Raw genomic sequence first — 23206 nt, forward strand, 5'->3', positions numbered from 1 at the left:
ACCACCTACAGCCGCCACGGCACCTCCGATTATCACGGTTGCCTACGCACGGTGCAAAAGATGTTGGACATACTGTACATACATACGGCACGGGGAGTGCCCTCATCCAGCAGTGGATTGACAAAACGGCAGGGGGGGGGGGGGCTGCACATGTGTTTTTCCCTGCCACATGCAAAAAACACTCACGTGCCAACACCAAAGCGTAGCCAAAACAAATTGGGGCGCAGAGCGTTCATCCAAAGAGCAGAGAGAGAGAGAGCTTCATCAAATCGGAGCAGTTGGCAGCCTTGCGCGTAGGGCACATGCGCAGCCGGGAACAACGCACGCTGCTGTACTATTGTGATCCTGTTCAATAACTTCGAGTGCACACGGGGCGCCTTCGAGAGACAACCACCACCGAGATGTAACACAAAATCACCGTTCAGCGTCGTTTGCGGAGTGTGTTAATAGCGAAATAAATAACTCGCTCTTTCCCGTTACTTGTATTTTCACGTAACATTTTTTTTTTCTCTTACACAACCCACCAGCCACAAGGACTCCTGGAGAGTCCACCTTATCAGCATCATTGCTTCAAAGTAAGCAAGAATAAGGATTCCATTAACCAATTGCTGGTGAACTGCCCAATGGGTAAAGGCCCAAGACCTTTCCTGTAATACAAATAAAAATCGGTCCCCGTTCAACACCAAGCTACATGATACAAAACAAACTAATCATTGAAAATACAGCAGGCGCTCCGTGCTCGCGAAAAATCATGTGAACTTTCGATTTAAAGCTTTCGTGACTGCAGGGATTCATCTTCTTGGTTCTTTCGGTAAAGTCACGTAGAAGGGAAGTAATAAAATAATAAAAATAAAACATAATAAAATAAAATAATATAATAAAATAATATATTAAATAAAATTACAATTATTTCATTATGTCTTCTTGGTTCTTTCGGTAAAGTCACGTAGAAGGGAAGTAATAAAATAATAAAAATAAAACATAATAAAATAAAATAATTATATTATTATATTATTTTATTATATTATTTTATTATGTTTTATTTTTATTATTTTATTACTTCCCTTCTACGTGACTTTACCGAAAGAACCAAGAAGATTAATCATGTGAACTCTTCGGAAGCCACCAAGACGGCTCGGCCAGCACGGCGCTGTGCGCCGGGTCCCCAAGGTCACTTTATCAAACACAATTCCGGGTCAACTCAAGAAGACGCCGTCCCCCGCTGGTTGCTGGCCAATGACCCCACGCCTAGTAAGGCAGCACCCCCCACCACCGCTTTTGTGGGCAATCCACGGGGGGGGTGGTTGATTAATTCATTTCCAACTGGGCCCCTGTGCCGACGATTCCTGCAGCGGAAATTCCCAATGGATATCGCGACATCAAAATAATCTTCTGAGCAACAACGAAAGCCCCTTCTCGTTGGCTAATAGTTCAAAACATCATTCATAATAAAGGTTTTTTTTTGGGTTAAATCGTGCAAATATAAATGTGTCGTTAACCCACCACCACCAAAGTAGAGTTTGACACAATTCTGGCAAATGGCACAATGAGGCTGGTTAAAATAACCGGCGAAATGTCACAGTACTCAAATTGTAAATGTTGTGGGTTTGCTCTACAAGACCCCGGCGTGCTGAAGTAGTAACAATTGGCACGGCTTGTTGCGTGACAAACCTTACTAATTGGCTGTATCAGATGGTGGTGGGTTAACGACGCATTTATATTTACGCGATCCAACCCCAAAAAAATCTTTATTATGAATACTGGTCGCAAAAGCCGACGTGTTAAACTCAAAAGAGCATTTTGATTTAAAGCTTTCGTGACTGCAGGGATTCATATTCTTGGTTCTTTCGGTAAAGTCACGTAGAAGGGAAATAATAAAATAATATGAATATAAAAAATATAAATTCTCACGACGTTTCACTTTTTTCAAATTTTCTTGCCGTGGATTTCACACCTGATGATGATTGCTTGTGTTGCAGTCGAAACGTCGTAAGAATTTTTATTGTTTTATATTTCTATTATTTTATTATTTCCCTTCTACGTGACTTTACTGAAAGAACCAAGAATATCAAAACAGCATATTCATCCCAAGCGGGCTACACACCTCAACAATTATTTGCACAACCAAAAAACCGAACAGATTGCTTCGAATCAGAGTCCGCTGTCTCCACTATGCGCAACCAGTTGGGCAACTGAAAACTGGTTGCAGATGTCAGCATGCAACCAAATTACCTAAATGATCTCTCGGCTAAAAAACATTGAAACAAATATTTTTTTGTTTCTACAAACTAAAGCCATTCTGACTTTTGTGGATTTTACTGCGACTTTCTGTAGCTTGTCCTGAAGATGTATGGCGTAGTTTCAAGCGAAACGTCTCGTAACTAAAGGATTGTTCTTTGACTTACCAGTGAGAAGTGAAATAAAAACAATTTGCACGTTAGACGCTTGCACACGTGACAATTTAACTTATTTGGCTGTGGCGGCAGGGGGGGGTGACCAGACTGTTATGAGGCCTCGCCCAAAAAAAAATCTATTCCCAATTAACATCACAGCTTACATTTTCATTTTCTAAAATCACCAATTCTTCCCCAAAAGTGGTTGACCAAAACGTTTTCACCAGTCAATATCTTGATACTGGCAAAAGGATCCCATAGTTTTAAGGTTGACAAGCTTCAAAACTGCACACTCCCAATGCGATCAAAGTGTGAAACTGTCCCACGTGAAGCTAAATGCGGTGAGAAATAGCCGTTATAAAAATGCCTCCATGAAGATGGAGATTGAACACGGCTGACGACAACGATGACGATGAAGTGGCGTGCAATTCCCGACTAGGTTTACACTTGCTGTCCAAACCCACGCTGCGAGCTCATCTTATTTTCCTTGCTTGGGGACTTTGCTGCGACCACATCAAACCCCGGGCCCGCTGGAACTTGTGGGAAAAGAGCAAACCGAGAGAGAAAACGGAATTAAACAAAAATCGCCCAACCGTAATCCGAAACGCTCGCCACCCCCCCCCCCCCCCATGATACCCACGTGCTCAGCAGCTCTGCTTAATTGTTCCAGTGCATCTCTTAATCAGAGCCACAAGCCACACCGGAGCCATTGCCTGTACCGTGGACGGACGCACACGTGTAGGGTGCACACGTGTAGGGTGCACACGTGTAGGGCGCACACGTGTAGGGCGCACACGTGTAGGGTGCACACGTGTAGGGCGCACACGTGTAGGGTGCACACGTGTAGGGTGCACACGGGTTTGCCAACTTCACGCCCGCTTCGCTACAGGGTTTACCGTAGGGGGAGGCACAAGATGGGTGGGGTGTTTTGGTGGGAAGGCGAATATGTGAATAGTAGAATGGGTGGTAGGGTTAAGTGGTTAAGCGGGTGAGTGTGGACTAGTTGGTGTCTATGGATAGGTGGGTGGCTTAGCTGAGTTTATAAGTGGGTAGGTATGTGTTGCATGCATGTGTGTGTGGGTAGGTAGGTGGCTATCTGAGTGTGGGAGGGTGAATATGTGGTAAGTGGGTAAGTTAGTATGTAGGTGGGTGGGTAGGTTGGGTGAATATGTGGACATGGGTGGGTAGGCAGGAGTGGTAATGCGGGTAGCTGTGTTGATATGTGTCCGAATGTGGGGTAGGTGAGCAGGGTGGGTAGATCATTGCCAAAGGGCTAATTAGCACGAAGAAACGGCCATCTAAAATGTCAACATGGCTTCCATTCTTCTCCGCTCATATCCATTTTAACACCAAATAATACAAACGCACTGAGTCACCGTTCTGTCTATATATACGCATACGATTTAAGTGTTTACTTTTATCTATTTTTATCGGTTAAACAAATTTCATTATAACGCCTCCCATGTCCCTCCTCTAATGTGAGCAGGATGTGCTTATGTAAACGAGCGCAATCAGCTCGGCATCAGCTATACAGTGGGAAAGCTTAGTTACAGATATTCACCCGGCATAATGCAACGCTCACCGTGTTCTGTTCTACATTACTAGGGGGTCTAGTATGGCAGTCGAGGATTAGTGTCCCAAGCTAGCCCTGGCACGTACAGCTGCAAAGTGCTGTGAAAGTGAGACCACAGCGGCAGCGCCTACGACGACACGTGTGTGCTTTGCCGTGCACATTTACCTTGCCTTTGACATGCAAGGCGGTCACGTCACAACCACTGAAGACACAGAAAACATGGGATTCCGCTTGGGTTTCATGGGGGTTACCGTGGAGAATGTCATGTATTATAATCCATCAGGAAACCTTTCCTTGACCAAAAAGGCAATCCACATTTCCCGAAAGCCAACCTCCTTCAGAGACGAAACTAAAAAATATATCAAACTATTTTTATTGAACCACAAAAGGCCCACTGAGCAAGATACCTTATTTTTCACAAGTGACCTGGCTGTCACAAATGATGGCTCAACGACGTGGCTTATCACGTGGAAATTCAGAGCAGCCAAATCCTCCAAACGCATGTTTCTAAATGTAGAGGGAAAAAAATTCACACGACCACGGGGAGAGAGAAACACGCAAACCCCAAATATACAGCAGGCGTCAGGGTCAGGATCGAACCCACAACCTCCTGTATACCAGGCGAGATAATTAACATCTCACCACCGAGACGGCAGAACAGATCTAGCCAGGCCTACACACATCTGTGTCTTTGGCATCAATCATGTGAAGCTTGATGCCCTCTTGCTGCATGTCTGGCATGTACAAAAATGAAAGTGTCTGCCTCTTCATGGGTATAAGGGGCCATTTGTAGGCAGATCGTTTGGTTGATAATACGTTTCTCCCATGGCCACTTTGAATTATCAGTATGCTTGTTTACCCAGGAAGGCCTTAATACTCAAGATATTTTCAGTAAGGTCATGAACAATTTTCGCAATCGGAGGCGATATTGCAATCCTAATTTATTTCAAGGTAATTTCCCACCATTAGGATGTTTCGGCCAAGACTTCTAAGCAATGTGTTTTACCTATGAGAGGGAACTGGAGATCCCAGAGGAGACCCATGCAGAACAGGAGGGGGGGTAACAAATTCCACACAGAATAAGTATAACCAGTAAAAACAAAGTTTTTCACTATAAATCCTTTATATGCGTGGCGGCTAGAGTCCTCTCGTCCTCTGGCTTGAGATGGCTGCCACCTATGGGTCAGATGATTGTCTGGCAGCATTAAGCAATTGGTAATTAAATATTCAAAAATATTTCCCTAAACAGTGTAAAATTTTGGAAAAAAATTTTCACGAAAATAAATTGTCACGCACAACGAGTCTGTGTGCAAAATGTCAGCTCGATTGGATCACGGGAAGTGGGTTAAAAAACGACCGAAAGATTTGCACGGTCGTAAGCAAGCAAACAAGCACGCAAACAAGCAAGCAAACTTAATATAAAGGATTTTAAAAGCACCAGAGTTGGGAATCGTCCCTAGCTTCTTCTTCTTGCTGCGAGGCACAAATGTTACCACTGCGCTACCCTGATAAAAAGCACCCTTCAGACATAAGCTCACTTGGCCTTTCTACAATTCAGCGTTGACTCAATACCACAAAAGGGTGTTGACAACACCACGCGACATTTATTTTACTTTAATTGCATCGTGAAACACTACGATGGTGTCCGTAGAAAGCAGAATTAATTTCAGCACGGTCAAAACGTCACAGACACGAAGATAAATCAATAAGTGTATTGTATACAATGGACATTCGTGGGGTAATATTGGTGGCCATCTTGGAAAAATAGCAGCAATCTTGGATTTTCAGGAAGCTAAGATTTCCACCCCCCACCCCCCCCCCCTTGATAAATTACACAAATTGAACTCCTGAATCAGGAAAGAATTCTGTAAACGATTACCAGTTCAGCAATTATCGTTAAATAACCCAGGTATGTGGGTTGGAAGTAGGCGGCAAATAGGGCAGTAGGTGGTAAGTAGATATGTTGACAGGTCGGTGAGTTGGAGGGCGGTCGGCAGCCAAGCATATAATTATGTGGGTACACATACACTGTACTGGAATGAATATCATTAACAAACTTACAATAATTTACAGCCCTTTGCAAACACACTGCTGGATTATAGCCCGCTTCACATCGTGTCTGTCATGAGGCTCGTTTGAATATATTTGTATTTTTTTAAGTGATTTGTTTACCTTTCCTATACTTTAATTTCCTATCTTGTTTTTTGTATTGTTTGTTGTAAAATTTGGCCCTGGACATCTGTGAAAAATAGCCTAATAGCTCATAGGATTCCTGCGAGATAAATATTCTGATTCACATCAATCACTATGCTGGTCTTTGTGGGTGGGTTGGTGAAGGAGGGGCTCAGGACCGGTACGAATATTTAACTCGCCACTGTTAGCCATGGCCAGGAATTAAACCCAGATTGCAAACATCAACCACTGCTTGCCGCCAGTAATTATTTAAGTAAAAATAAAATGCCACCCCGCCATCCAACCAACGGTCAAGTGGGGACAGTAAACATTGGACCCAGCGGGAGGATGATCATGGCTGTAACAGTTGGCCTCGCTGGGCCTTTCTCTCCAGTTGTATGTCCCCCAGCTCCCACCACCACCCTCCTCACCCCTCTGCCCCCACCTACATGTCAGGCGAGCGAGTGGGGCCCCCCCACACCATCATCGCCCACCACCCACCGCCCCAGCTGTCCTTCAGCTCTACCCACAGCAGCTCAACACGGAACACCAAATGACCCTTGCACAACGCGCGTCTGTACACTGCACGTATGTTTGTGTGTGTGCATGCGTGTGTGCGCAGTGCCACATATGCCAGTCACCCTCGACTGCAGGATGAACTGTGAAACCGGGTTATGTTCTGTGATTATCTGTCAGCGGAACCTTTGCCAAGGCACATGCCATTAAAATTCACCCGAGGTTGGCACGACTGTGGTTTTGTCACTTGCCACTTATGGGGCATGTGAAGCCATTCGTTTGTGCATGTGGTGTGCATGTGTGGCAATGTGGTTGGCACAATGCACCTCAATCCGCACGACCGAGCTTTGAATCCTTGGCACATTAAGGCAATGGACACGCACAAAGTACACGGACCTGCCCTAGGGTAGCGCAGCCTATCTTGATTACCTGGTGTGGCTGTGTGGTGTGGTCATGAGCATCAGAACTGAGAACATACAGCCTGCCCAGCTCACCCATTTTGTGTGCGATGCTGAACTGAAATAGGTGCTCGCTGACGGCACTTACCGCCAACTCTCTGTACAGCGGAATGGCTCTTAGTGTACATGGCAATCCCACACTAAAAAGAGTGGAACAGACGATGCACACGCGCGCACGCACAGGCACCGCACGACAGAAACATGCCCAGCTGCACTCACAAGATTACCATACATACACGAACACACGGTCAGACTCACACGAGCACAACTGTGCAACTCTGGCTCGAATATAATGCTCCGCCACCTGTATTTTTTTTATGACAAGCACACCGCGCACACACGCAAGTAAATATATATTTTACGCCCGCCTTTCTTAATGTGCCTCTTGCTAGGCGCCGCGCAATGTGCCCCTATCGACGACGTGGGGGGAGAGAGAGGAGGGAGAGGGAGAAAAAAAAGCGACGGGAATGAACTCCACACCCTGTGGTGGCTGTGGCCGTGGCCATGTTGATGAGGACCCATTGCGATTTTGAGTTTTGTTATATTCTATTGCGATGTCAGCTGTGCGCGCGCTCTCATAACGCCTCGATCTGTTCTCTCCCCGATGCCGGCCTGCCACGCCGAAGGGCTTATGAATGAACGCGACGGCAACCTCAGGGCCGTGTGGCCATGTTGCTGGCGCGCTCTCTTGCTCCCGGTATTTTTTGGCTCCTCATCATCTCTCCGGGAGTTCTCAGTGGGCCCCCTTCAGGCAAAGGGCCAGCCACCAAATCCTGGAATAACGAACGTACTGACACGCAGCGACGTTGCCGTCTTGTCACACGAAAGCTCGATGGCCACCTGCGCTGGCTATATTTTGCAGCGATAAAGAAAACATTACATTTATTTTTTCTATGTCCTCCACATCCTGTGGGCAACTACAACCCACCCACCCCAACTCCACCCTACAAAGAGCGGCGGTGGCATTAATTTTATGAATTAGCCACGTAGTGGGAATTGAGGCCCGGAGTCATTTGAGTCCACTGTCGACGGGGAAGCAGTGGCGGGCGGGCGGGCGGGGGGGGTCCCTTTGAGCTGGGCAACATCCAAGGGCTAAACCACCTGCTCCGTTTAGCGCCTGAGAGCGGTTTAGCTTGGCTCCCCACGACCACGAGCTTGTGGCCACGTCTGCTGAATCCTAATAATAAATACCGTGCAGTGTCTCACTCTCTCGCTTGCCACGTTGCGCGTTCTGGCCTTTTGCGTTTTATCCGTTTTTTGGGTTTGTAGGGGGGGGGTGGTCTCTGTGAGAAACCTTGAGCGCAGCTAATGGGACGTCAACACCGTCTCTCTACGCCGGGAGGCAGTCAGGAGTCCACAAATTACAAACGATTGCGACGGTGCACTGACGCCATTTCCTTTGTGCAACTCACTCTTGGTGTAAATGTGTTTTGCTTGGCGTCCCTTACTTTTGCTCCGAGAGAAGGCTTGATAAATTCCAACAAAGTATATTAACTTGACCAACATTTACCCCCCTCGCTGGAAGCTTAAGTGGGTTGTAATTCAGGCAAGGGTCAATGGTTATGTCTCACGGGGTATATGGTAAGTCTACGGTAGAGTTACGGTCAAAGCTTAAAGCCTTGGGTTACATTTCTGGCTGGGGTTCGTATTAAAAGCTAAAGGGTTACAAAAAAAAACAGCACGAGATAGCATTCAATACTAAACGCCCAGTCGTACAAATGGAAACGCAACACGGCCGCACACAAACTCTAATCCCCTAATTCGCATGCCATCCCAAACCCTGCATCTCCTTTTCCATGCCCTCCCATGACTGGTATTTTAATGTCCATGCCCTCCTGTGCCCACCCTTCCCAAAGCTTTCCACCATACCAAGCAAACTTAATTATCATGCCCTCCTCCCAATGTGACGCACTCCCATGCCTGAAATTAATGCACACGCCTTGCAATGTGCTCGAACGCTACGCTTTGAATATTTATTCCAAATTTCTTCAAAATCATGCCCTCTCGTGTCTTCCATCTCAATCTCCTTGTCCTCTCCAATATCTCCTTAAACCTTCTCTACCGATGCCTTCCAAATGGAATGCCCCCCCTCTCTATGTCTTGCCCCTCAAAGCCCATGCCCCAATATACCTTCCAATGCCATCGAATGAAATGCTCTCCAATCTAACTCCAATTCCCATGCCTTCTACTGCCATGCTCGTCAACGCCGTGCCCTCCCAAAGTCACATTTTCCAAAGCCAGAAATCATTTCAATTCCCACACCATCCCATTTCATGGACTTCCCAGACCTTACACCTTACATCCCACCCAACTCTTCCTCCAAAACCCAAGGCACTTGCCCCTTCTTGCCTTACCACCCTATTCCTCTCCTCTTGCAAAACCCCCGACAACCTCTCCCACCCCCATTCCTCGGAACCACCATCACCACTTCGTTCCCATCTCCCCACCCACCCCTTCTTGCCCCGTACCTTCACGCGGAACCGCAGCAGCGCCAGGCGTATGAAGTGCGCCAGGCCCACTGGCGGGATGAACCACACTTTGGGCGGCGGAGTGCCCTTGCTCTGCACGTGGGCCACAATCTGCTGGGCCGTGTGCCTCTCGCAGGCCTGCCGCTTGGTCCACTCGGGCAGGCGGCCCTTCTCCAGGGCCCCGCTGAAGAACACCACCAACTCGATGTTGGCCTGCGCGCACGATCTGCTGAGCGCCGCCAAGAAGCCCAGCATCTGGTTCCACTGGCCCCCGCTCACCCAGTCGGTGAAAAAACCTCCGTAGAGACGGCCCAGGCAGTTCTCGGCATCCACCAAGAGACGCAGAGGGCCCGGCGAAGGCTGCTGATGGTGCTGCTGCTGCTGCTGCTGTTGATGATGTTGCTGCTGACCCGATGGTGGTGGTGGTGCTGCTGATGGGCCGGTTAATGGTCCTCTTGAGCGGCCGTGTTGCCCCGAGGTGTGGACACCACCACCACCACCCGCTGCAGGTGGTCCTGGTACCCCGCCAGAGATGCCCCTTGCGAGCCTTTGAAGTTCCACGGGTACCACGGCTCCTGGACAATGCTTCTCAATGTAATCTTGTAGCCCCTGAATGCCCATTGCGGTGAATGGGTGGCCAGCGGTACCTCGTTGTATGGGCGCTGCCACCACGGGTATGTAAGCAGCAGCACACAGCGCCGCCGAGCACAGTACCGCTCAATTTAGTTGCAATTAATTAAATGCAATTGTCATAAACGTTTTGAAATGTTCGGCTTCTTTTTGTGTCAAATGATGGGATATTAATGTTAACTGACGGTTGCTGATCAGTGGCGTTAATTGACGAACCGGCTCCTGTTATGCCCTCGGGTTAATAGAATCATAAGACGGCTGCAGCAATGACCTTTAATCGTAGCACTATGGTTATAATAATCGTTATTGGTTATGTATTATGCGAGTACAGTATGAGCATTATTAATATTTTATTTATTTAAGTACAGTACACCTCTTGCCGATATGCATGAAAACAAGCGAACGGGCCGCGACCCAAAAAAAAACCAAGCATTTAGTGACCAATGATAAAAACATTAAAACATTATCCTGCGTCGCGTTTAAATTTGGCTCATGTTGGTTGAAGTTACGCGCGGGTGAATTAGCCACATCGCTCGGCCGCCATGTGCTTGCTGCTCACATCGCCATTTTCCCCCAGAAGGTGCAAACTGCGCATGCGCACACGCAGCCCCCCCCCCCCCGCAAGAGGCGGGACCTCAAAGAAGTGAAAATTTATTTAAAATTAAATTATTTTGTCCCGATTCGAGCGTTGGCGTAGCACGCGCGCAGCAACAATAACAACACCACCACTAAGACGAACGCGATTGCGTTTTTTTCCACCCCCCCCAGCTCCAGCTAAGAAGTCCAAGGGGGTCGCGTCTCTCACCTCATGTGACATCGTGACATCGGAAGCCGGCCGCCATCTTACGTAGGGTACAACTTCACCCCCCCCCCCGTCCCATTCGCTTTCAATGGAGTGGTGTTGGTGGTGGGTGGCGGCACGAGGTTGTCAATGGGCGTTGTGGCATCGCCGACGCCATCACCGTGCGGGTTGCAAACGAAACCACCCCCCTCCCCATCCCCATCATGCCCCGACCGCCGCCAACTCCTTAACCAACATGGACCCGCTGCTCGGGTGTGGGGAGTGCGGCCGGCCACGTTTTGCCAATGGAGTCGCTGCCCCCCCCCCCGGACCCCCCCCGCCCCCCCCCCCCGGACCCCCCAGCCCCCGTTAAACATGCGGTGACGTCACGGCCGTAGGTCTCACGGTCAAGTTCGTGATATTTGAAATACGAATAATTGCGATTTGGAACGCGCCGTGCAATGCTTGCGGCAGATTGAATATCAAGTTCAAGTTCATTTATTAGGTAGAGCCCTGTGAGCCATTCGGCTCTTGAATCGGGTGCAACCGCAAAAAAACAAAACCATGAACAAGAAAACATCTTAAAGTGACTATGTGACTGAGTGCAAACAGAAAATCCAAGAAAAGACAGCAAAATATTGCAGATAAAACACCGTGCACCAACGCTGTGTGCAAAAATCCCAGTGGGATGCAAGTCAAACAACAACAACCACAAGACAACTTAGATTAAGGCCATCAGTCTAACTCTGTACTACAACAAACAAACATGGCCAAACCAAAAAACTTTCAAAATCACCAAAATAAAGCAATGAAAGCAATGAAATAGTGATCATAGGAACTGTGACGGAATTTTCACAATCAACAACATAAACAACATGTACTACCAAAACCCTGCAGCCATAGCTGGCTGCATGAGCCACTCCACAACAGCAGGAGCATCAGTCGGAGTATCATATCATAGCATATACGTTTCACACTGGCAATGTTATTTTATGCAATGCACTGAACTGAAACGTTAACGTACAAAGCATTACTTGCTGTACTTTGAGGACCCCCTATTTGCAAGTATTGGCTACTGAATTCCAAAATTGCGATTTGGAACGCACGTGCAATGCTTACGGCAGATTGCATCTTGGCAAACACGTTTGACAACTGCAATGTCATTTTATGCAATGCACTGAACAACTTAAAAGTGAACATACAAGGATTACTTGCTGTGCTTTGCGAACCCATGATTTGCAAGTATTGGCCACTGAACTCCATAATTGTTCAAGCCCATGCCCAAATGGACCATCTGCAAGCCTCTCTTTGTCAATCCACTGCTGGAGGTTGTGGGAGTTATGTGACCATACTTCAAGATGTTCAGAAAGAAGTACAAGGTTTGTTTTTCTACACAGCCCTTTGCTTTCCACTATGTAGCCCGGCAATAGCCTTTCACACCTATTACATTATGAATATGAATAATACTGGGCTTGTTTTCACAGGAAACCCTCACCGATTCTCAAGAAATAAAATCAAGGTCGTACCACTTTTTTGCAGTAGGGGCCAATGTTGCTACGTGTAATCCCAATTCCGTCACAGTTCCTATGATCACTGTTTCATTGCTTTCATGGCTTTATTCTGGTGATTTCGAAAAGTGTATTGGTTTAGCCATGTTTGTTTGTTGTAGTACAGAGTTAGACTGATGGCCTTAATCTAAGTTGTCTTGTGGTTGTTGTTGGTTGTTTGACTTGCATCCAACAGGGATTTTTGCACACAGCGTTGGTGTACAGTGTTTTTTCTGCAATATTTTGCTGTCCTTTCTTGGATTTTCTGTTTGCACTCAGTCACATATTCACTTTAAGATGTTTTTGTTCATGTTTTTGTTTTTTGTTTCTTGCGGTTGCACCCGATTCAAGAGCCGAATGGCTCACAGGGCTATACCTAATAAATGAACTTGAACTTGAATTGAGTAATTTGCAGGTAGTGGTTCAGCATTAAAAGGTTGGCTAATACGAGTTACATTAATAGTATGGATAGGGGGGTTTCGGCTCTTGGAGGAAATCAGAGAACCCAGAGAAGTCCATGCAGAACAGGGGAAGTACATTCAAAGTCCACATCGTAAAGGTGCCACGGTCGGAAATGAAACCAACTTCTGGCTGTGAGGCACAAATGTTCCCACTTTTCATCATAATCATGTGTGTCGATATGTGTTTACAATGTACCATGTTATACATGTATTCTTGGTTCTTTCGGTAAAGTCACGTAGAAGGGAAATAATAAAATAAAATTTCTTGCTGTGGATTTCACACCTGATGACGATTGCTTGTGTTGCAGTCGAAACGTCGTGAGAATTTTTATTATTTTATATTTATATTATTTTATTATTTCCCTTATACGTGACTTTACCGAAAGAACCAAGAATATGAATCCCTGCAGTCACGAAAGCTTTAAATCAAAATGTTATACACGCTTTAATAATTTGTGTTTAATATTGTTGTGTTCTGCCGATGACAAAATGACCTGGAATGTGCCCAACATTGACGAGTGCTTTGATGGGCAACCATCATGCATAATACAAACAGGCACGATAAGGCATTACACCAAAAACCAGGGACCATCACTTCCAGGCGTCGTTTCTCTGTGGCAGCCCTCCCCCGTCTGGAACGCGATCTTATTCCACAATGGCAGCATCCAATCTACACCTCCTACTTTGAGACACTTTAAAAACCCCCCTCCTCCTCCCCCCCCCCGCTTCTCTCGCCCCGGCTTTCCAACGATAACGAGCTTGGCGCCGTGCCTTAAGAGTCACGGCCATTTATGTCTTGACATATTGGACCGTACGTGTAACATTGCATTATTATTATTGGGGGCAGCAAAGGGGCAGTGCAGTAAATCCAGTTTCGTACCTGGCCCACCTTAACCAAACCACACGGGCCAGCGTTAAATATGGACAAATCAACTCCACGACCCACACGGTATGGGGAGGCCCTCTTCCAAGCAGTGGATTGAAAAATTGGCTGTGCATGTGTAACGACATAACACATTCCTGCGGAGGGAGCTGGTAGGAACGTTGGGTTGCTCGGTCAATGGCCAGGGTCAACGGCGGCGTGGTGTATTCCGCAAATATGCCCGACTGTGAGGGCGGGCACAAGCCGGCGTGAGTAGGTTAAACGTTGAGTTTTAAAAGGGCACCCACGGGGTGACCAGCCTCTCCCCACCCACCCCCACCCCTCCTACCACCCACCCAGCCCCCCTCCCCACCCAGCCCCTCCCCCTCCCCACCTAGCCCCTCCCCACCCAGCCCTACCCCACCCTCCCCACCCAGCCCCTCCCTGCACGACGGACGGACGGACGCAATAATCCCCTGTGGGCTGGTGTAACCAGGAGGTTCCTACCAGTAAATGGGCCGTCCTATGGCGACAGTGGGTGAACTATACACAAGGGCTCACTAGAGGGCAGGTTCCGGATGTCACAGAGGTCGGGTCAGGACATGACAGTCTGAGTGAACCCGCGAGAGCACGTGACCGGACCAGGGGGCACGGGTGTCCTCAGAAGGGGGTGAGCGGGCCGCGTGTTGTGTACCCAGATTCTTCGCGAAGGATCGAGAAGGGGGCGTGACCAGGGGCGGAGCCTGGTGACGTCACATGAGATATAAGGGGGTTCACCCAGACTGGCATGTCACAATATAAACAATATAAGCTGAGCCCCGAGAGGGAGCGTGGAAGTTCAACCCGGGAAGAAGTCGTCTTCTCCGATCTTCGCTCTGGCAGATCTGGTTCAGCCATATAGGGAATCCGTTCACGTGGTTAGGAACGGTGGCCACCGCCTTACGTAGTTAACCTGTAATGTACATAATCGCTCGGAATGTAAATACAGATAGTCCCCGAGTTACGATGGTCCGACTTGCGATATTTCGATCTTACGATGGCGATACGGCAAAATTGTAAAATATTTTAAATTTCGCGCAGTTCAATTAGGTAGGCTAAGACTTGACCTTGTTTTTTTACTTTACATTTTACTGTGCAATACAGTATTGTAATTCATAAATACATACAATATAGTTTATACAGTACGGTACTATAAATTGCTCTGTTTTGCTAAATTATCACCATTCTTTAAGACTCCTGAGTAGGCTAGTCCATCTTCGACTTACGATGGGGTCGTCGTAACGCATCTCCATCGTAAACAGAGGACTACCTGTAGTAGTTAGCCTTGAAACGTTGAATAGTGTTGGTTGTGTTAGAGAATAAAACGTGTTGTCCCTCAGTCTTGGTGTGTGCCTGATTAGAACACACTGCACATGTACTCGTGTTCTCTCACTCGCTTTAGTTATGAAACGCACCCTTGCAAGATACCTGTCATCTCGATGGGTTCTCACCTCGTGAATTAAAGTCTGTTAGTATTATTATCCACTGCTGGATGAAAGGCCCCCCAATGCCATCGCCACCCCCCTTGATCCTGCGATGTCACATCCCCTTTCACTGCTGCACATCAACCGGTCTCATCCGGGCATCTGTGCCACCAACCCTCTGGGTAAGCAAGCATCATAATAAACTCGGTGCAGCTGTTAATGTATACGATCAAGACCTTAATATTCTCCTCTGATGCCTCTTCTCTACAAAGTGCCTTCAATAACACCTTGCCTTAAAATATACCTGTTGTGGTGGTCCCATGACTTACGGTGCTAAAATTACCGCACTGACAAATGCCACCTATGGTGTCCTGATGATAAGTGAGCTGCTGAAGTTAGTCACAAGGGACCACAGCTGCTCAACGTACAACGGCAGTGACAGGGTGTAAGGCTACATTGGGACGCCAGTGATGTCTAATTGGTCTTATCACTTCCTATTCAAGGCAGGTGCAACTATTATATAGGTGTTACAATTTTCTCGGCCATTAAATGGGTTGAAATGATCAATGCATTAGCAGTAATCTTCTGTCTGTAATTAGTGGGTCACGATAACTCTCGTAGAGATTATCCAACGTAATTATATATTTTTTGCATAAAGTTATGTTGCTATTAATGTTATAACCTTTTAGAATAACAGCCAAATTGTTCTAAGGGTCACCCAAAACTCGGTAATAAAATACCAGTGCTAAAAGTATTAACCTTGTTGGCCATTATGTGACATTGCAAAGTTATAGCATTACGTGTGAAGTCATCTCAATGCAATTATTGCAAATTAAATACTGAGCGAATTTTGGAAATCATTCCAGAAACCATGCATATGTACGATTTTTCTTCCTTGTTTTGCTATTGTGGTTCATGTAGCATCCATTCGAGGCTGCAGGGGTGATATGGACGCATCACGTACAACATATACGAATAACACAACATACGATTTTCATGCAATTTGATGCATGAATAATTAGCCTAAGATTGGCTATGAATAGATGCATCGTTACCAAAGGAAACTAAAGCTATACCAGCTCTAAATACTAAATCACATATGTAGTAGATGCCATCTCCACCACCAAACTATATCAATGTCTCACCAGCATAAAACAGCAATGAGGACAAATATATTGCGATTTAGTTGACACATAATAGATATTAAATATGAGACTATTGGCAAAATCATTATCTGACACACTATTACACTCGTAAACATTTTAATGGCACCAACGTTGTATGAGAAAACTAAGCATGCACAGTACATTATGATGAGTGAAAGTGGTCTTAAAACCTAAGACAATCAATATAAAATGCTGACTGGATGATGGCACAAAGAGAACCAAGATTTATTTGTCTCTGTTGAGACAATGCTAATAGGGAGCTCCTGTTAAGATTGCCATGGACTTCAAGGTGGTGTTGTGTGATGACCAAACTCACCCAACCACATTTGCCTTCCTCGTGCTGATGGCGAGCACATCACACTCGGGATTAATGTATCTCTGAATATGTTCTGGGTCGTTGCACAGATTAAAGTCGGCTTGTGACTAGAAGCCACAGCCAAAGTGAGAGGAGCTTTTGGATGCGGTGCGCTGGATGCAGAAATATTTTCTGGGTCACCTACCCCGACTGACCCAACTGAAGTTAAGCCCTGATTCAACTCGCCATGGATATAATATGTATACACATACATACACATAGGGACACCAACATTCATTAACACACTTTTTAATAACTCCTTTTACAACCACCACGCGATGTAAATTATGATATTCAGTCTCATCTTTATCACGTTATTATTTCGAACAAAAGCATTTCTGTATGGCCGGCCCTTAACACAGAATGGGCACATGAAAGCCGTTGTTTTTATTGCCTCTCCACATTGGAGAGCTATATAGCACAACGTGATAATACAAACAGGACCGTAGCAGTGTTCTTACCTCCTACACAGCACATATTATGATAGTGTACATGTGTTCTATTACAGCACTACAAACCAAATACACAGTGTGCTCACTCATACTCTCAGGTTTCCACTTACAATTCCTGTTCATCTCCCAACAATGCATTACTACATCTACCATCAAAAACACGACATCAGATTCAAATGTAAATGAGGGCAAGGCATGTCATTCGATAAAGCTACTTTTACAAGATACTTTCTTAAAGTGGAGATAATTATTGTGCATTTGTAAAAGTTGCATGAGGTTTTTGAAATTTCATTTTTATGACAAATGATGTGGACTTGTAATACCATGAGAATCAAGGAGCCGTGCACCTTCAAGTACCTCACACCAGCGCCACAGACCAGGACATATCATCGTCACGTGCCTGACTCGTTGCAGAACACGAGCCGATGAAGAGTCATATTCTTAGGTTTTTTCGGTAAAGTCACGTAGGTAAAAAATTAAAATTAATAAAAGTAAAATAAAAAATAAAATAAAAATCACGTTTCAGAGGCAACACAAGCTTCCGTCTTCAGGTGGAACCGTCACAGCACGATAGCTGTATCAAGTGAGAGCTGAAGAGTCGTGGCCTATGATCGCATCACCCAGAATGCACCCGATCTCGTCAGACCTCGGGAGCTAAGCAGGTGTTGAACCTGGATGGTGCATGGATGGGTAGTCCACCATGCATGCCACGTTGCTATAGGTTGTTTCGGGCTACGTGCCGGGCAGCAGATGACGGTGCAGCAAATTCAAATGCCTGTGCTGGACTGAGCTCCCACATTTGTGCTGCCTACTACTTTCACCAAGCCTTAATGACCAGCACAATTAAGTATGGTCGATTAACTACTACAAACCACGCGGCATGGGAAAGCTCCTGTCCAACAGTGGATTTACAATGTCTGTACGTTGACATTAAGAGTTCTGAAACTCCTATAACCAGTAATCATTATTGAAATATATGTCAGAACCCGAGAATAGACCACAGAATGACTTAAATAAGCTTCTCTCACCCATCACAAAATAATATTCCTTCATGCTCTGTAAAGGGTGGTTTGTCACATGCCAACCGATATTCAGTAATCGTCGCCAATGGTTGTAGTAGTCAGTCTATTGAAGAGTATATCCACATACTGACAAAGTAAAATAAGTTCGAGCCATTCTCAATCAACCAATGGTTGAAGGTCTCCCCCCCTCACAATGTTGGTCATAGGTGTTTTGTTTACTGTACTTCACCACGCTTGTCAGAACAGGCTGGTGAAGGATGGGGAGGGTATAACCGGTTCTGATATCACTTGATACAGTTGGTCATGGCCGGAAATCGAAATGGGTCACAGAGTTCAAAGTCGAGTACGTTAATCACTGCAAATGTGTCAAAGCATGATTGACACTAGTTACATCTTCCTATGGCACAAATGAAACATACAATATGCTAGTCCGTGAAGATGTATAAATTAATCACGCACATTTAGAACCTGGTTCTCAAAAATAGGTTGGCAAACGCAGAGCTGCGGCGAATGCTGGTACGAAACCACTGTCCTTAAAAACACAAACTTGTAAATCAAGTATGCCTTGTGGAGGAGGAATTTGTGCGTTCACATCGGCCAAGTTCCCCAGTTTTACATGGACGCACCCTACAGGAAGTGGCACTGTGAAGGCCCACGGCTAACACGAGTTTTGTGGATCTTTTTTTTTCTAAGGGTAAATCTGCTCCAGTGTTCAACAATTACCATTTACAATTACCACTCAAAGTACCATATTTTGCATGTTCGTCAAGCTATACCTTGCGGTGGCTGTTTGTACGTAATAATGGCTTGCAAACTTCCCAAATCATACGTGAACTAACCCAACAGGAATACAATAACAATACTTTATTCACCCAGACATGCCCGATTTGAGTTTCCAGACTAATCTTGAAGGTTTGGCCAACATCTTAGTTCAAGGGTCTTTTTTGTACATGTGAGTATCAACCTGAATGTCTAAAAAACACACATGTGTTCTCTGTTACATACAATATTTAGTGGGCACGTTACGATTTGCCTCTCTCACGAGTGAATGAACTGTCACAATTTAAGAATAAATGATTTGTTATCACTGTGGTAATAATCAGACTCTCTCATGCTTGCAGTGGTAACGTGAAGTGATCATATACGAATAGAAAATACCGTGATTGATTTATCGTGCACACGATTCTATCACTAGTTTAATCATGTTTCCATCGATGAATCGATGCGTGAGATGTAGAAACTGGTGTTCAGCGTTAATGACATGTAGGCACAAGAACGTAAAGCACGTACTCAAGAGAGTATAGTACTTATAAAATGTAAAAAGAACACACCCATTGCGACTTGCTATTAATCATAACCGTATGTTTTGAGTAAGTTTTACCTTCAAGATGATGCAGCACATAAATGGGTATGATGCTTGAGTCCATGAAAAACTCAACTGTCATTGGTGTGCATTGTAACAATGTGCTTTGAAAGAACCCGACTTTTTTTACATATTTAGAACATTATACGAAGCCACTTGAGCTATGAACTTTTAAATTGAGGTCGAACAATTGTTTGGAATTGCTTATTGTGTCTAGTTCATTGTCCTTCCACCGCACATTCGATTCGCACGGTTGACTACGTACGGTGGGAAAAAATTTCAACATACATACATACCTCGTTAATCTATTGCTATTTACAAGACCCACTTCATAACAGTCATTAATAAAACTCTGTGGCTGAACAAAACATCTAAGGATATCTTACCTGTTAATTCTATATAGAACAAATGCATATCCAGAATATTGTCTTAAAATTCCATTCAAATGCATATATTTTAACACGTAGGTTTTCCCCAACCAATAGGATTCGTGCACGATCTTATTTTTTGGGGGGTTTGGCCAAGTATACAGAATATAAGCACGAAGTAAACATAAATTGTTTAAAACATACTCCAAATGATATTCCTATATTTTCATTTTTTCCTGTTTTGATATATTTTTTATCCTGAATTCGACCTGTAAAATCAATCATTTGCCTTAATTTTTTGATGACTATATTAATATAACCCGTATGTATGGCCCCGAGTATTATTGGTGCGTACAGTACGCATCCACAGTAATGCATCCACTGAAATAATTACGTTTGCTATTTTAAAAATGGCCAGACGATATCAAGTATCCACAAACACGATGTATGCTCACTCAATTCAATTTTTGAGCTAATACAGTAGTATACTGCAGACCAGCAATATGTAATCACTTACCATTCATTTCTACTCACAAAATTATTCTGGTGACGAATACGTATTTGCTATTGATGTGACAGGTTTAAAGGAAGATGCAACAAAACAAACTGCTATAATCTCATAGCTACACACCAAATCTGTGTAGATCATCAGCCAATCTCACATGACTGAAGCTATGTGAATGAGAATGCATGTTAAGTAACCTGCAGTAATATCTAATGATATCCAATGATATCACTGAAATGTACTACCAAAACCTTTACTATGGATGGCACTGCAGTGAATATAACTCATAAAAAATTACATCTTGTACATTAATTTTTTAAGTACAATTCACCTTCTTAACTGCTAATGAATTTGCATTAAATAGTTAACGTCTGGATTTAAAATACTGTTGTATTCTAAATGAATTCATGTAACCAAGGTCACCCTTGCATGAATCATGTGTCTCAACAGGTCTACGTTTCACCTCCCTGCTAAATAAAGGCGACTACAATTCACGAATCTTCTAACCTCACATTGGACAGCACGACACACCTAGCTTAAGTATGTTCATGTATAATGCCTACATTTGGCTGCAAGACTTCTTATTCAACTTACCCATCAGCTGAAATAGATCATTGGCGCATTTAAACGCTTGCACACGTGACTCATTTGTTTGGCTGCATCGGGTGGGTGGTGGTGGGGGGGGTCTGAACGATACAAATAAAGTCAAATCATTGTGGCTCCACCCACATATCAATTCCAAATCATTGTATTGTATCTACACGATAATAGATATTTATTGTATTGGCGGCGTTTTCCTTTAAACCATCTCGACATGGTTAAACCTAAAAGTTTTGCTGCAGACGGGTTAAGCCGTCCCATGAAAAAACAATACGATGCAGTTTAAAAATCCCTCACAGCAGCGGCAGTGAGACCCTTCATGTGTAATTCAAGGTGTTGGATGTATCAACGCAGTCCTCTATATTTAAAACAAAAAATGCGGTGACAGATAGATCACACTGCCGGATAGAACGATGCCTGTCCGAAACTGTTAAAACGCACCGCGCTTTGGCAGTTTCCCCCATTGTTCGTAATGGAAACAGCTGCCCCGTTTTCACACAACAAAAAAAATGCATGCAAATAAACTATCACCAAGATGCGAGTCTGGTAAAAGATACAGTGTTTCAAAATAATTTCTGATCAAAAGAATGATACTTATAATTCCAATGCACAGAACACGAAAAAAATAGCAGAATAAATGTTTTAAAATGCAAGTTCATTACCAGTAATTACACAACCGCTTCAGAACAAAACAAACCTCCAGCATTCGTAAACTTTGCTATGAGCAATCGCCATTATATCATCACGATACCATTGTGACGATGCTCACTTGGAGTCACGATTGCACGCGTGATGTATTCAAAACAATCACCGTGTTTCAAGTATTGTGCTTCAAGTGAGAAAACTTACAATAAGGTGAATTGAAAAATACCGTACAGCATTATACGTAACATCGCGACAGGTAATGCAAATACACCCAAACTTTGCCCATCGCAGGGGTTACGTTCTTGAAAATCGCCGCAATCAGCAAATCCACAATCCGCAAACTCAAAGGCATGTGGGAAAAATATGGTTTGGTTCAGACTTTGTAATATGACACCCACCACCCCTCCTTTTGTTCTGTTACTCTACATTAATCCCAACGTGAAACACGAAGCATTCTTTATGTAAAATATTATTCATATTTTCTATAGTGTTCAATATAACTTGTACAGTAAATGAATAGAATAACAATTACCATAAACGTATACGTAAAAACCTGATCACACTGCCTCACTGGATCCTGGGAACACGTGAACTGCAACCCGCAATCGGTTGCATGGGAGGACAAGATGGCATTGTATTCAGTTAAGAGTACTTGTTTACAATGTATCCAGGAAACTCGTGGCCAACCGTGAATGGCCAAGCCACAGGGACGCAATTGGCGAACTATACCTCAATAAATTAGGGGCGAATGGTCAAATCCATGATGACAAAACCCGGGATGGGCATAAAAATTGCCAGATGCATTGTGTTTATATTATCAATCTTGGATTTAACACCTCCCTAATCCTGAGTGTTATTCAAGACAGTACAATAAAATGTGCATAACATCAATGCATTGATATATTCACATCTCTTTGTAAAAGGTTTGTGTACCAATGGGATGACTTCACGTTGAAGCAAACAAGCAATGGAACGTTCGACAAGGGCTGGGCTACTTGCATTTGAAGGCAGCGCCTACTGTGGCATGGTGGCATTTGGTGACGTGTATCTTCTCTACGTTTTAGACAAAAGAAACATGGCGGTTGGGCAGGACACGTCGATAGAACAGACGAAGACCGGTGGGCGAAAATAACTACGGAGCACCAGCCAAAGGAAGGAACGCACCCATGAGGACATCCACCGTGGAGATGGAGCGACGCGTCAGGCACGTGTGAAGGTGCCGAGTGGATTGTTGTATCGCGGGACCGTGAGGGGAAGACGACGACTTGGGGAGGCCTTCATCCAGCAGTGGACTGATCACGGTTTATGAGGACAATGATCAGCTCGACACTTGACCCCTGCCCACAACGTTGTGTCTCCGCTGGTGCCTCGTGGGCAGAGGAGGCCAAGTGTGTAGCCGTGAGGGA

General features: G+C 44.9%; 1 protein-coding gene across 3 annotated transcripts in view; it reads right to left on the reverse strand.

The window, feature by feature from the left end:
• FAM120A (family with sequence similarity 120 member A) overlaps window positions 1-10807 on the reverse strand; it is a 41347-nt gene extending 30540 nt beyond the window's left edge. For 2 of the 3 annotated variants that reach the window (XM_078612317.1, XM_078612320.1), the window contains exon 1: window positions 9581-10806. In XM_078612317.1, coding sequence (XP_078468443.1) covers window positions 9581-10201 — 621 coding nt within the window. In that variant the 5' untranslated portion in view covers window positions 10202-10806. Of the gene's footprint in view, window positions 1-9580 lie in introns of all 3 variants that reach the window. The other variant, XM_078612319.1, reaches the window with a different exon arrangement.
• Between the last annotated feature and the right edge of the window lie 12399 nt (window positions 10808-23206).

The sequence above is a fragment of the Lampetra planeri genome, chromosome 38, assembly GCF_965212315.1.
Source record: "Lampetra planeri chromosome 38, kcLamPlan1.2.h2, whole genome shotgun sequence".
Taxonomy (NCBI): domain Eukaryota; kingdom Metazoa; phylum Chordata; class Hyperoartia; order Petromyzontiformes; family Petromyzontidae; genus Lampetra; species Lampetra planeri.